The sequence below is a fragment of the Sebastes fasciatus genome, chromosome 13 (genome assembly GCF_043250625.1).
Source record: "Sebastes fasciatus isolate fSebFas1 chromosome 13, fSebFas1.pri, whole genome shotgun sequence".
NCBI classification, from domain to species: Eukaryota; Metazoa; Chordata; class Actinopteri; order Perciformes; family Sebastidae; genus Sebastes; species Sebastes fasciatus.
In genome coordinates, this window is record NC_133807.1 from 6,975,393 (window position 1) to 6,988,648 (window position 13,256).

Here is a 13,256-nt window from a genome sequence, read left to right on the forward strand (position 1 = left end):
ATAATAAAAGTAATAATACACAAGTTATTATCATGCATGCTCAAGATACGTCAAAATTAACCTCAGTATTTTATCATTTTGATTTAGTGTCTTATCATTTTGACATACTATCTCAACTGACTAGTTAGATTATTTGTGATTTTCCACTTTAATTTATGCAACTTCTTAATAGTTTTTAATCAGAAATTGAAGAACACTGTAGGAATTGCAATGTAAAACCTTATAGGACTTCTAAGGTATTTTAGTTTAATATAAATCAACAAATATAGGCTTCTACGGATTATTATAAATCTGAAAATGCTGTAGGGTTTTTTAAGATACCAAATTTATTTTTGCATATTAAGTGAATATTGAGTGAAATCAGTTTTCAGTTTTTTATGGCACAATCCTGAGGCACATTTACAAGCAAGTCTCACCAGATTTAAAGGCCACGCAGAATCACACCAGTGTTTCCAGTTATTCTGGCAGATTAGACTTCTGCTCAGGTTGGATGTGGTTGGAGCTACACTGGGAATTTTGGAAGTGGAACTAACTAAGGAATGACAAGTCATTTTTCCTGCCAAAACAGGTACAACAAATCTAGCAGGAGAGTGGAGAAGATGTCAGTCAAGCTCAGTACAGGCCGACACAGTCCGGATGGTATAGATGGGAAAGATGACGCAGGCACAAAACATGAAAAACCACTGATCGCAGCTATAATTTATCTGAAATTTAATATTTACCACTTTACACAGATACATACTACACACAGAGAAGCCTGCTTCAGATGAAAATAGCAGAGAACTCATTTGAGTCCAGGATTTATAGAGACATTGAGGCGAGGGCTTCCAGTGTACTTGGACAGAAGAAGTTACGACTTCTGTCAACACTGATTGGGTCCAAAATGTCCAAGATTTACACCTTCAGAACCACAAGTATCACACGGCTGTCCCCTCTGTCTCTTGTTCCCGCTTGTGGAAATAGTCTTTGTTGAGCAGGACGTCCCTCTTTAAAGGCAACGCCGGCTCCTCGGCCACTACCGTGCCCACTGCCTTCTTGTGCTGGGCCAGCATCATGGCGCGGAGGAGGGGAGGGTAGGGGACGTAGCGCACAGGCGGCTCAGGTAGCGGCTGAAAGTCCTTAAACTGCTGCTCCATGTGTTTGGGAACCAGGCGCCAGTCGTGGTACATCACCTTGTCCACTTCCTTGACCTCGCTCTCCTGATTTCCTGCACAAAATGCAACAAAGTTAATACAGGCAGTTTGTTTGAGTGTAACTCCCAAAAGCCCTAAAACCCTTACATGGCATCAGTGTCCTCAATGGGAGTTACAGTAATAGATCAAATCAAATAAACTGGGTACAACCTTACCTTTGTTGTTGAGGATCCCCCATGCTTTGCCATGATCCATGTTCTAGATAACAAGAGAATCAGGTGTAATTTGGTTACAGGTATATCCTATCAGACCCTCTGCCAAAACCAAACTGGGTTTTCACTCAATTCTACACTCAGGGTGACAATATGCAGACTCCACACTCAGTGGCAGTGCACGCATGTGGCTCGCTCTCACCTCAGCTGTGTAGTCCAACTTGACCTTGGTGATCTGCCAGTAGCTGGGCTCCGGTTGGTCCTCCAGCCAGGACTTGCGGGTAAAGAGGCGCCCCACTCCGAACATCCTCATGCCTGACAGCAGAGAGAAGAGGCGACTCTCCCTGCGGACATCCTGCCAGGCCAGCACAGGTAGCATCTTCCCCGTGTGAGGCCGCTTCATCGTCTCATAGTCCAGGGCGTACTTCTGGGACTCCCGCGGCCGGGACTTGAGCTCTCGGTACGCCCGGATCTTCCGGGCCATTTCTGCTATGAAGCGAAGTCGCCTTTTCTTCACCATGACTCTGATGTTGCAGCAGCTAACTTACTCCACAGCCACTGATACACAGTGTGTATCCTGCAAAGAGATTCAAGGGATTTAATTACAGTAGAGAAAAGACTCGCCTTAAACACAGCGACATTCTTTAGTAACAGCATTGAGTCTACTAAACTCAAGTTTTTATACAGTCAAATTACCAAACGCAGAGACGTTCACTGTCATTTCACCAGAACAGCAGGTGATGGCCAAATCTTACGAGTTACCTCACCCAAAATCTAATGCCTTAAAAAAAACGGTAATTTATCGTGCCATCAATCACTGGAATAGCTGCCCTCTTTACATCCGTCAATCCTCTAACAGATCCTCATTCAGACACCATCTAAGAATCCAATACTGGGTCTAGGTCTAAATGGTTGTGGAAGATGTGTATGAATGTGAAATTTATATATGTTTGGAAAATATGAATGTTATTAGTGTAACACAAATATGATGTTGTATATATAGTATGTATGTGATAGATGTAATGTACTTGATTTCGGACCCCAGGAGGACTAGCTGGTGCCATTGGTATCAGCTAATGGGGATCCTTTTTAAATAAATAAATGAAATAAATAACAAATGACATGTGAACGTAGCAGGTGTTTGGTTACAGTAGAAGCTGATTCATGTGGTCAGTGGAGAGGAGAGCATCAACACATGACAGCCCTGATGTAACAAGCTGTTAGCTAGAGGTTGGCTGCTAAATACACCTGATATAAATCACTTCCTGCCCTCACACCGACTCATACATGTTAGTTAACTATTGACCAACTATCGATACTGATTATACAAATATATTCATGCAAATATCAGGAGTTAAACTTACCTGAATGTCCCTGAAGAGCCGGGAGAAACAAATTCAACTTGTGACCTCCGCAAGCAAGGCACAGCTTCCGCTGAATCGGTCCGACCCGCAAAGAGTCCCCTGTGAACTGTTACTACACTTTTTGTTCCGCATGAAGTAAATTCCTCAGGTACCCCATTAAATAATTTCAATAATAAAAGGCACCGAGTTATTAGATAAGAATGGATATTTAATAAAGATTTTCTACATCATTTCTAAATACCCTTTAAAGGTCCCATATCGTGCTCATTTTCAGGTTTATACTTGTATTTTGTGTTTCTACTAGAACATGTTTACATGCTGTAATGTTCAAAAAAACTTGAAACTGAATATGCCTGTATTTACCCTCTGTCTGAAACGCTCCGTTTTAGCGCATTTTGACGGAATTGCGACGAAATTGCAACAGAATTGTGTTGCTAGGCAACAGCTTGGGTCCATGTGTTCTTCCTGTCAGCTGTTGACATTCACATACACTGCAACCAGGAATAAACTGGGACACATTTAGAATGTTTACGTTTAAATCTGTGTAAAGGGTCTAAATATTGTATATTTGTGACATCACAAATGGACAGAAATCCTGACAGCATGTTTCAAATGCAGAGTTTCTGAATACGGGCTGTGTGTATTTCCCTGTGGATTGAGTGTTTTAATACTTTCACAGTATTTATATAGGACTTAAGCCTGCTTTATAATAAAAGAAACATGAATATCTCACTTTTTCATAATATGGGACCTTTAAACTAAATGAGTGTTCTATTGTGTTTGATGGAATCTCTAAAGTCGTTTTTTACAAACATTCAAACATTTCAAACATTTTACAATGTATATGTATAAAAGGTGAATTTTTTGTGTGGATTTGTCAAGGAAACTGTGTCCAGGGTATTTTTAACTGGAAGTTTTTGACATAGACACATAGGACTGTTGTGAAATTGAACAGCTTAGTTTTATTTTGACCACGATAGAAGTTATCTGCAATTCTGTTGTTTATTTCACTCAGGAAATATTCTATTCAATAAGCAAAATGGTCAAATCCCAAGCCATTTTTTCTCCCGATTTGAAGTGTTACTGTAATATTTTATGTAAAATGAAAAGTTGAAAAAAAAAAGCAAGCCAAACTCAAGATTATTTTAGTTGATCCTAAGAATTTGACATCTTGAAATTTAAATTCCTTGGTGCCAGTTTCCTTGGTATTTAATAATCACATCCAGTACTTTTGTGCATATTTAGCATTCATTTTATTTTCAGCTGAAAATCATGCTGATAAGTTATACAGAAAAAGGCGAGTAAAGGCCTTCACATACAGTATTAATATAACATGGTATAGAAGAAACACTTAGAATTTTTCCTATTTACAGTACAACAGTAAGAAAAAGTGCATGGATGCATCAAAGTGAAGACAAGTACTGTGAAATAAGACCAAAATACATCTGATGGACTACAACTAACCTCTTGGTGGTTACATGACTAGATCTAGAGGGATAAATCTGATCAATAATTACACAACTGGACAGGATTAAGTGCATCAAGTCACATTACTCATGACTAATGATCGTGGTCCTCTGGTACCTTCACCGCTGTTGTTGTGTCAGTCATAACATCTTAAAGCACACATTCCTCCTGAAAACCATTATCACATAAGATGCTTGTATTGCATAGTACCTTAAATCTTTGTGTCTACTTAAACCAAGACCCTTGAGGAGTGATCAAAGACTGGTGACTGAGGCAGCAGTTGGCAGACTGTGTAGCTTCAACTACTGAGTTAAACACTATTTTAATACTTATATTGTTATGGTTTGACACTCCAAAGAAACTAAAAATAAGAATTATTTACATCCCTGACCCAGGGGTAACATTTGCCTCCTCAGTCATTCATGACTAAGTAATACATAAATTGATCTTAACACCACTCAGCCCCTATACGCTAAATGGGGCTGCAAAATATTTGTATTTCACAGAGGAAAATGAGACGTTGCAAACCACTCCTGCAGCATAATCCACCTCTCTACTGTCCTTTCATGTGCTCAATACATAAACGTTTTTAGCCATATTTTTACAATTATTATTCTTAGAGAGACGCTCAGCATACACACAGAGAGCTGAGAAGTAGACAATGCTGCAGGAGCAGTGTGAAACGTTTCTATAACCGTATTGAAACTCATCTCCTGCTGTGAAAACTTCATCATAATTGGAATCTAATTTGTGCTGACCACAGATCTCCTTTTAATGGGGAAACAATGAACTTTTTACATCCACCTTTCCGGCCAACAGGGGCTGAGTGTTTGATACTAAAAGGATTTAGAATATAGTACGGCTTTAATTAATTACACTTAAGAGAAGTTGGTAAAGGAAGTGATGGGACAAGGCAAAAGAACGCACTTGCATAAACAGATCAGTACAAAAAAAAACATTAAAACTGCTCATATAATCTCTTCTTCTAGTCTTTTAAAAAGGTCTAAAAAAGGATAAGGTATAACAGCGATGAAAAGTTACTTTAAATGTGTGGCAGTCTCTTCTGAGTGGCATACTTGTCTCATGATCAGTTTTCAAAGAGCTACACTAAATAAGGTATACTGCTTACATCTTTTAGAAGAGGAAATCCATAGTTTTCTACAAACAAGTAGTGTACGATTTCAACAGGAGACTTTCAAAAGCTGGTGACAGATGGATGTTGCCATAAATGTCACAGATGTTTTACTTTTTTTTCTCAAGTTTCTCAAGAAAAAAGAATCTTGGATGATGATGGCTGTTCCATGACGGACAAAATGTAATATTTTCATTTTCGGAGGACTAAAAGCTGCAAAGTACATTCAGGTTCACTCCACCTCCTTCTAACATTTATTACGTTTTTGATCCGTCTAAACAGTTACGTTTTAGAGCTGTAACATGTGGGTAAGAAATAAAGAATACTCTATGACCTATGGCGTGTCGCTTTGACTCATGGGATTTTCACTTTGGCAACCTACCAGAAAATTGCAGGTGCCAGTAAAACAGGTAACAGATTACTTTGATAATGCATTTGAGAACAATATACATTATTTGCTTACAGGTTGAAAACACAGAAAATATACAGTCTCTCATTCTTGAAACCCCCTTTTCTGCAAATATACCAGGATGACCACCAAAATGTGGCCATACTTGACTTCAGTGTTACACTGTACAGTCCGTTCCTGCACCATTTCACTAATCCCCACACATGAATGGCAACAAATTATACTAGCTAACAAAATAATGCATCTTTTCACTTATTACTGAAGCTGGTTTGGATACTGACTGTATGATGAAGACATCTGAATGGCATGAGAGAAGGTCACAGTAAAAGCGTGCGGGCAGAAATACTGCCGTCACAGTTTTCCGCCTACGTACCACTCCGATCCTGCTTATTTTCTTCACTACTGGATAACATTAATGTCGAGGAGAGCTTGAGGCAGGTAGGAAACACTCGATCAGATGCCGTAGTGTCTGCCAGTGTTTAAGGGGAGGTAGGAACCGAGCTGTCCAGTCACGTCCAGCGGCATCTCTTCCTCTGACAGGCTTCTGGGTCGGACGTACAACCCTCCGAGTCGCTCTCAGAGGAGGACGGTCCGGCCAGGGGGGGGTTAGGCAAGCGTGAGGGGCGCTCAGGCCCATCTGGGGTTTCTTCTGTGGTGCCACTATTGAGACTGAGCACCCAACCCAGTTTGTTGTGGAGCAACTGGCGAAGGCCCGGCGGCAGTGGCAACACATCTAGGGTGTCTATACAGTCCGGCAGCAGCTGGCGAAGGCGAGCACAGCAAAGGTAGAGCAGGGAGGTGGGCGCGGAACAGCATCTGATCACCTTCATGCTGCTCTTCGCTGCTGTGGAGCACGCCATCGGATAAAACTTCTTATTTTGTAGCTCTGTGGCAGCAACACCTAGATCGAGAATGGTGACAAAGCTTTTTATGTCAGACGATATGTAACAAGGAATTGCAGTCCAGAAATGCCAAACCAGGTTTGAGGTAATTTAGAAAGTGTCTCCATTACAGAGTTAGGCCACCAGAGAGCACTGACAAGTTGATTTTTAAACTTTATGCATGCATTTCAGTATGTATCTATTAAAAAAAACAAATCTAAGGGATCCATATCAAGATTGTTTGGTTATGTTATGTGTTCATGTTGGTACTAACCTATACACTTGCGATTTTTGAAGAAAGTGAGTGTGCCGTGCCACGTGTCCAGATGGATTCCAATGATGGACCCTTGTCCGAACCGGGAGGAGAAGTTCATCTTGTCTCCTTTATGATGCAACAAGCCTGACAAAAGGAAGACAACCACTGATGTCCAACTTAAACAATACCCATTGTGAGAAGTTACTGCTACATCGTAGCATGTTGTGTTAATCTTACCCGTGTAAGAAAGACCCCAGCTGTCTGCATCTTTTCCCAACAGGCTGCAGAACGTGTGTCTGTATTTGTCTAGATTGACATCACAAGTACCGATGCCGACCATCTGTACAGAAATAAAGAACAATTTAGAGACAAATAAACTTGAAATTCTGCGCACTATGTTTGGATTTATTTAGGAAAAGTTTATATAATAACAGCAGGTCAGTGTTAGGAGGTATGGCGTAGAGGTTTACCATGTCTGTTCCATACACTGGGGACGTCATCTTGATCTCCCAGAAGTGCTGCCCTTCAGCCAGCTCTTTGGAGCCACGGATTGCTGCTGTGCCACAGCTGTATTCAGAGTGGAAGTTCACTTTGCGATTGTCGCAGCTCAGCAATGTTGCTGTCGATCGGCTGTTGGCATCCCAAGCCCAGTCAAACTCTGTAATATCAGAGGTCATTCATGAGCTCAAAAAAATATAAAGATAAAGATACAAAACTCAAGAGGTATCACCTAATCATCCTTTAAATTATAAATTGGGCCGTTAAAATGTTGCAGTTGTACCTTGGTCATCCTCTCCACAGTGGCAGTCTTTAACCTGGTGAAAACCTCGCAGACGAGGGTTGTAGTTGGTCTCAGCCTGGGAGTCGCAGCCACAGTAGGACTCTCCGGTGACAGGCACTGCACTGGGGACTGGAGGGACCATCACTGCTGAAAAGTCCGCCTCAGAGTCTGAATCACTGTACTGGGGAGCAATAATGCGGAAAGAAAGAACAAATTCAAATGCCAGCAGCGTTGCTTATGTAACAACAAAGCGCTGGTGTTAATGTTAGGCTACTACAAAGCCGAAATTAGCCCCTGCATTGGAAAATGTACGCATCTCTAAAATGAAATAGTGAAACACAGACATTATGTCGCAATCCTTTCTACAAAACAACTGAAATTTCAACAAACACACACTGTTTATAATGGCCAAAGGCAAATTAGAGGCTTGTAGTCTGACAGGGATCGTTGAGGTGAATGTTGCCAGTCTTCTCAAGGTGACACATCCGATCTCCTGCCTGGAGTGTAAACAAGTGGCATCATGTGACACAAAACAGAACCTCCAGTGTCCACTGACGCTTCAAATCTGCTCAGAGCTTTAAGTCCAGGGGGTGGGGTGGGGAACAGCAGCCCTTGTATGCTCACCTCTAGGCGATCATAGCTCCATTCTTCAAGTGCCCGGGCATCAGCATCCCGTCGTATCCCACCCCAAACGTATCGCCATGCACGACTGTTCCTGCTTCGCCTGGACATGGCAGCAACGGAGTCCCACCAGTAGAAGAGCCTGCCAGTCAGTCAGTTCAGGTTCAGTCCAGATGCTGGAAGAAAGAGCATCAGCCCAGCTGCTGAAAGAGAAAATGACAACATGATTATCTTTAGAGGCATAGAAGTCTCTGTGGCAGTTAACCTGGGTAGCTTTTTAAATCGCTGCTTGTAGCTTTGTGTCCTCTGAATCTGTTTTTTTTTTTTTACCTTTTATTTATTCAGGGGGAGGTTCACTGAGAGCGATGCGCTCTTTTTCAGGAATGCCCTGATCACTGTCACAGTTACAAATTCACACTTGGAAGCTGCCCAGTGCAACCACATTGGGGACCACCAGGGGATTGAACCGAAGCTCGCTTCTAAAACCTTTAGGCCACCACTGCCACATATAAGACTCATACCTAACTTGCCAACCATGTATGACATAATTAAGTGATTTATTGATATTATGATCGTGTCTTATCTCACTAATAACATTTGCTAAACCTTTTTCGATAACCTACCTTATAATCTATTTGAACAATCATTCGTTTCTCCACGACACTAATCAGTTTCATCTTATTTTTTAAGCAATTGTATCGAGGTCCTTGAGGAGGGCAGGAAAGATTGTGGCCGACCCCTCCATCCCGGACACCATCTCTTCCAGACTCTGCCATCTGGCAGGAGGTTAAGGCCCATCAGGACCAAAACCTCACACCATAAAAACTGTTTTTTCCCCCCATGGCAGTCACACGCCCCCCTGTGACTGTCTCTCCCTCCCACACACACACACACACACGCACACACACACTACTGCCCCCCCCTACTGTATCTCTCTCTCTAGTACCTGATTGTTTGCACACATCTGTTTATACCATGTTTATTTTGTTTATAGCTTATATTGTTTATTGCATATTGGTCGAATTTTTTTTTTTTTTAATTCTTATTTTATTCTAACGTTTTTATCTATTCTTTTGTTATTATACTGCTTATTTGCACCAACAAAATCAAAGCAAATTCCTAGCGTAGACCTCTTACACCTGGCAATAAACACGAGTCTGATTGTGAGATGCTATTCAGCCCATTGAGACACTTAACTAGCTAACTAGTGGAGCAACGTTAACAGTTACACACACACATCATCATAACTACTTAACTTAACACTAATTCATTATTAGTAGTCTGGTCCCTGTCTACATGTCATTGTCATCATAAGCACAAAGTATAATTATCATTTGACGTGCGATGCTGTTTTCTTACCTAGCATTAGTTAGCCACCTAGCCTAGCTAACAGCTAGCCACATACTGTTGAACCGAGCACGTTAGCAGCTATAACAAGGTCACACTGCTGGCTAAGCGTGTGTATATGAAGCATACTACTCCGGTAGATGTCGGTGACTACCGTGCGTTTACGGTTCAACAGCCATGTAATAAGAGCAGGGAGACCGGGGGGAGGAATAACTCAGCTGGTGATGCTCCTCCAGACCGACAGACCTAGATCAGACTAGCTGGTTAGCTTCCGTTAGCTGCTATCAGCTCTGGATGATCAAAGGATGGATGTTAACGTCACATACCTGCCTGTTGTTCACAACCAGCGCTCACCACAAATTCCTGGAAGCCTCCTGTTGCTCGACAGTTAATACCCGACCAGTGAATGAGCTGCTTGCTAAGCTTCCCTTTCACATGACCTACTTTACATCAGTCTGCTCAGTCTGTAGACCGTAAACAATAACAGGCTGAGGCGCTGCAGCGAGCCCGCAGCGCTGTCTCACAGGCAGGCAGGCTGAGTCTCTGCAGCTCTGTCTCCCTCACAGGAAGTTTTCAGCCTCACAGAAATGACTCCTGTCTTTACAGCTACAGACGGACCAGTAGGGTTGTTTTATTCTGTGAAAGAAGTATTCAGAATCAGATCATTAAGTGGCAATACTACAGACGATAAAAAATACTCATCCTGCATTTAAAGGTCCCATATCGTGCTCATTTTCAGGTTCATACTTGTATTTTGTGTTTCTACTAGAACATGTTTACATGCTGTAATGTTAAAAAAAAAACTTTATTTTCCTCGTACTGTAGGCCTGAGTATGCTTGTATTTACCCTCTGTCTTAAACGCTCCGTTTTAGTGCATTTTGACGGAATTGCAACGGAATTGCGTTGCTAGGCAACAGCTTGGGTCCATGTGTACTTCCTGTCAGCTGATGACATTCACATACACAGCAACAGGAAATAAACTGAGACACATTCAGAATGTTCACGTTTAAAATTGTGTCAAGGGTTTCTGAATACGGGCTGTGTGTATTTCCCTGTGGATTGAGTGTTTCGATACTTTCACAGTATTTATATAGGACTTAAGCCTGTTTAATAATAAAAAAACATGAAAATCTCACCTTTTTATAATATGGGACTTTAAAATGTTACCTAAGCAGAAGTACACAAGTGTTAGAAATAAAATGTAGCCTGCTTAAAGGATAGGTTCACAATTTTTAAAGTCTGTCTAAAAACAATAGTAAGGTACCTCTATAAACATTGAAACAGGTTTTGCTTACTGTAATAATTCCTTCTGTTCATGCTGGTCATTAAAAGACCCCCTCCTAAAGAGCTTTCAGTGGAAGTTATGGGGGACAAAATACACATTCCTCGTTTTGTGCAAAAATGTATTCAGGACATCAAAAGGGTGTCTCCCAAAGTTATAGTGTTTTTGGTATGAACTTCCCCCTTTCTGTTTCCCTCGTCAGTGTTTCCTTGCTGAGTTGAAGTGGAAGGATAGTAACTAGTAATGGCGAGCTGAAGCTTCACGAAGCTGCATTGAAGCTTTCCAGCAAATTGGTTCGGAAAAGGGTTCATTTCTCGAGGCTTCATGTGAACACGAAACCACCTGGTGGCCAAAGAGTGTAAAACAAATATGATCTTAACCGTGTGATCTGATATACTGTGTTTTGCGCCAGTAAAGGCTGTTGGGAGTGACTATAAACAACGAAATAATATATATTACCATGTAATCCATTTATATCTATATAATATATAATATAATGTCTATTTTCCAGTAAGTATATTATGAGTATATAACATACATGTATAATAAACTGTAATTGTTTTATGAGTAATGCATCTTATGTGTGTAAACCAATCCTTTGGTCAATAATTGTATTGTAGTGTAGTTTAATATAATATAATAATGTCAGGAGGGGTAATATTAGTGTTCTGTGTCACTTCTGGAAAGTGGCATTGGTTTAACCAGTGAAGATCTGAACCAGTCAGTGGTATGGCCGGGCAGCGAGGCTTCGGACGTCATCAATGACGTAATTGGTTTAAAACGATACAAGCCTCGATAAACGCATCGAGGAAAACTTCCTGGATTACTCAACACACGCTCCGAAGCCTTGGCACAGCACGTAACATCACTTATAGTAACAAAAGGAGGGAATTTTGTACTAAATGTCTGTAACTTTGGAAGATAGATACCCAGACTGTCCTTTAAATTATCAAAATTAAAAGTAACTCATTAGGTTTTATGTTTTAATATTTGTGGCTCATTATTGTTGATGCATTAACATATAAGCCATGTTATTGTTGTAGTTGGTTGAATGCAGAGATACTGTAATTTTTTTGTATTAGGGCTGCCAAAGTTAACACAATAATAACGTGTTAATGCAAATTTGTTTTACCACCACTAATCTCTTTAACGCATTAACGCAACTTGTGATTTTTTAGGTTGTAGCGGGCTCAATTTTACAGCTAGAGTGAAGATACTGGTATCATATGAAACTAGAAAACCTAATGAATCCATTGGTACCAACAATGCAATGCTTGTTGGGAAGGAGGCTAAGAAACGCTCCAAACATACACAAAATTTTGACGAGGAAAAGCTGGCATAGCCATTTTCAAGGGGTTCCTTGACCTCTGACCTCAAGACATGTGAATGAAAATGGGTTCTATGAGTACCCACAAGTCTCCCCTTTACAGACATGCCCACTTTATGATAATCACATGCAGTTTTGGGCAAGTCAAAGTCAAGTCAGCACACTGACTAAGACACACTGTGCTAAAGTACAATAAAATAGAAATAATCAAGTACCTCCAAATTATACCTAAGTACAGCACTTAATGTACTTTCCACTACTGAATATATTATGTTGAGTTATTATATATTAAGGAGCATTTTTATGTTGTAGGTGCAGTTTATACACACTGAAAATGAGTTCATACATGTAGGTATTGTTTTAAATGCCATTTAGAGTAATACATTCTCCTAGTTTACAGCAGCTATTTGTAGCTTAGATGATTTGATGTTTAAATCTAAAACTTGTTACAGGCAGTGGGAACAGCACTGCCACTTCTTTTTATCTCTTACATTTACAGCGCTTCCAGTCTTGTTAATTTGTCCCTAATACTTTTCGTTTTTGGTATATTGCAAGTTTAACTCTGCGCTTTGCCATGGATCAGTGCTGCTCTCCTGGACTGGAACAAAATGTTGACACTGCTTTGTGTGAGCTCATTAATAATAATGTGTATGAGCAGTCAGTAAGCCTTTGTCACAATTTTACCCTTCAACAATTCAAAGGGATCATAAAAAAATGGATTTCTCAAAGGCCTTTTTTTTTAGGTGCAGAATATGTGTAAAATTCACCAACAGATCCCTGAAGAGTATAGGCTTCTGCAGTACTTGATGGACCTAAATTGAGTCATTAGTCCACTTCCAGTCACACACATTTTTTTGAGAATTGATATCAGGAGTGGAGAAAAAACATGGATTGCATATGTATTCAAGTTAAAGAGGAAGCGAAGGAGCTGGCTAATATATTCAAGGGCATTTATGAATCAAAAGTCACCAAGAAGACATTTGTGGATGTTGCAGGCAGCTAACAGATAATTCTGCATGTGACTTTTTTTTAATTTCAACTTT

The 13,256-nt window shown here is 40.5% G+C and overlaps 2 protein-coding genes across 12 annotated transcripts; both read right to left on the minus strand.

The window, feature by feature from the left end:
- Positions 1-694: 694 nt before the first annotated feature.
- Positions 695-2,814, minus strand: mrps34 (mitochondrial ribosomal protein S34). Its single transcript, XM_074655134.1, has 4 exons — positions 2,710-2,814; positions 1,548-1,922; positions 1,349-1,391; positions 695-1,207 (listed from the first exon to the last, which is right to left on the minus strand). Exons 2-4 carry the CDS (start codon positions 1,863-1,865, stop codon positions 918-920), a joined length of 651 nt encoding a protein of 216 aa, XP_074511235.1. The 5' UTR covers positions 1,866-1,922; positions 2,710-2,814; the 3' UTR covers positions 695-917.
- A 1,124-nt stretch (positions 2,815-3,938) lies between these two features.
- On the minus strand, positions 3,939-10,154 carry spsb3a (splA/ryanodine receptor domain and SOCS box containing 3a). 11 transcript variants are annotated; one of them, XR_012596533.1, is made up of 8 exons: positions 9,958-10,154; positions 8,260-8,456; positions 7,636-7,816; positions 7,325-7,512; positions 7,092-7,194; positions 6,873-6,998; positions 4,837-6,618; positions 3,939-4,709 (listed from the first exon to the last, which is right to left on the minus strand). XR_012596533.1 is itself a non-coding variant. In XM_074655141.1 (7 exons), exons 2-7 carry the CDS (start codon positions 8,365-8,367, stop codon positions 6,227-6,229), a joined length of 1,098 nt encoding a protein of 365 aa, XP_074511242.1. In that variant the 5' UTR covers positions 8,368-8,456; positions 9,958-10,153; the 3' UTR covers positions 3,939-6,226. The 11 variants fall into 11 exon arrangements, 8 of the variants coding, with proteins under 8 accessions (XP_074511242.1, XP_074511237.1, XP_074511241.1 ...); XR_012596530.1 differs by having other exon boundaries at positions 8,260-8,459; positions 9,930-10,137; XR_012596532.1 differs by lacking the exon at positions 9,958-10,154 and adding an exon at positions 9,616-9,935 and having other exon boundaries at positions 8,260-8,459.
- Positions 10,155-13,256: the final 3,102 nt, after the last annotated feature.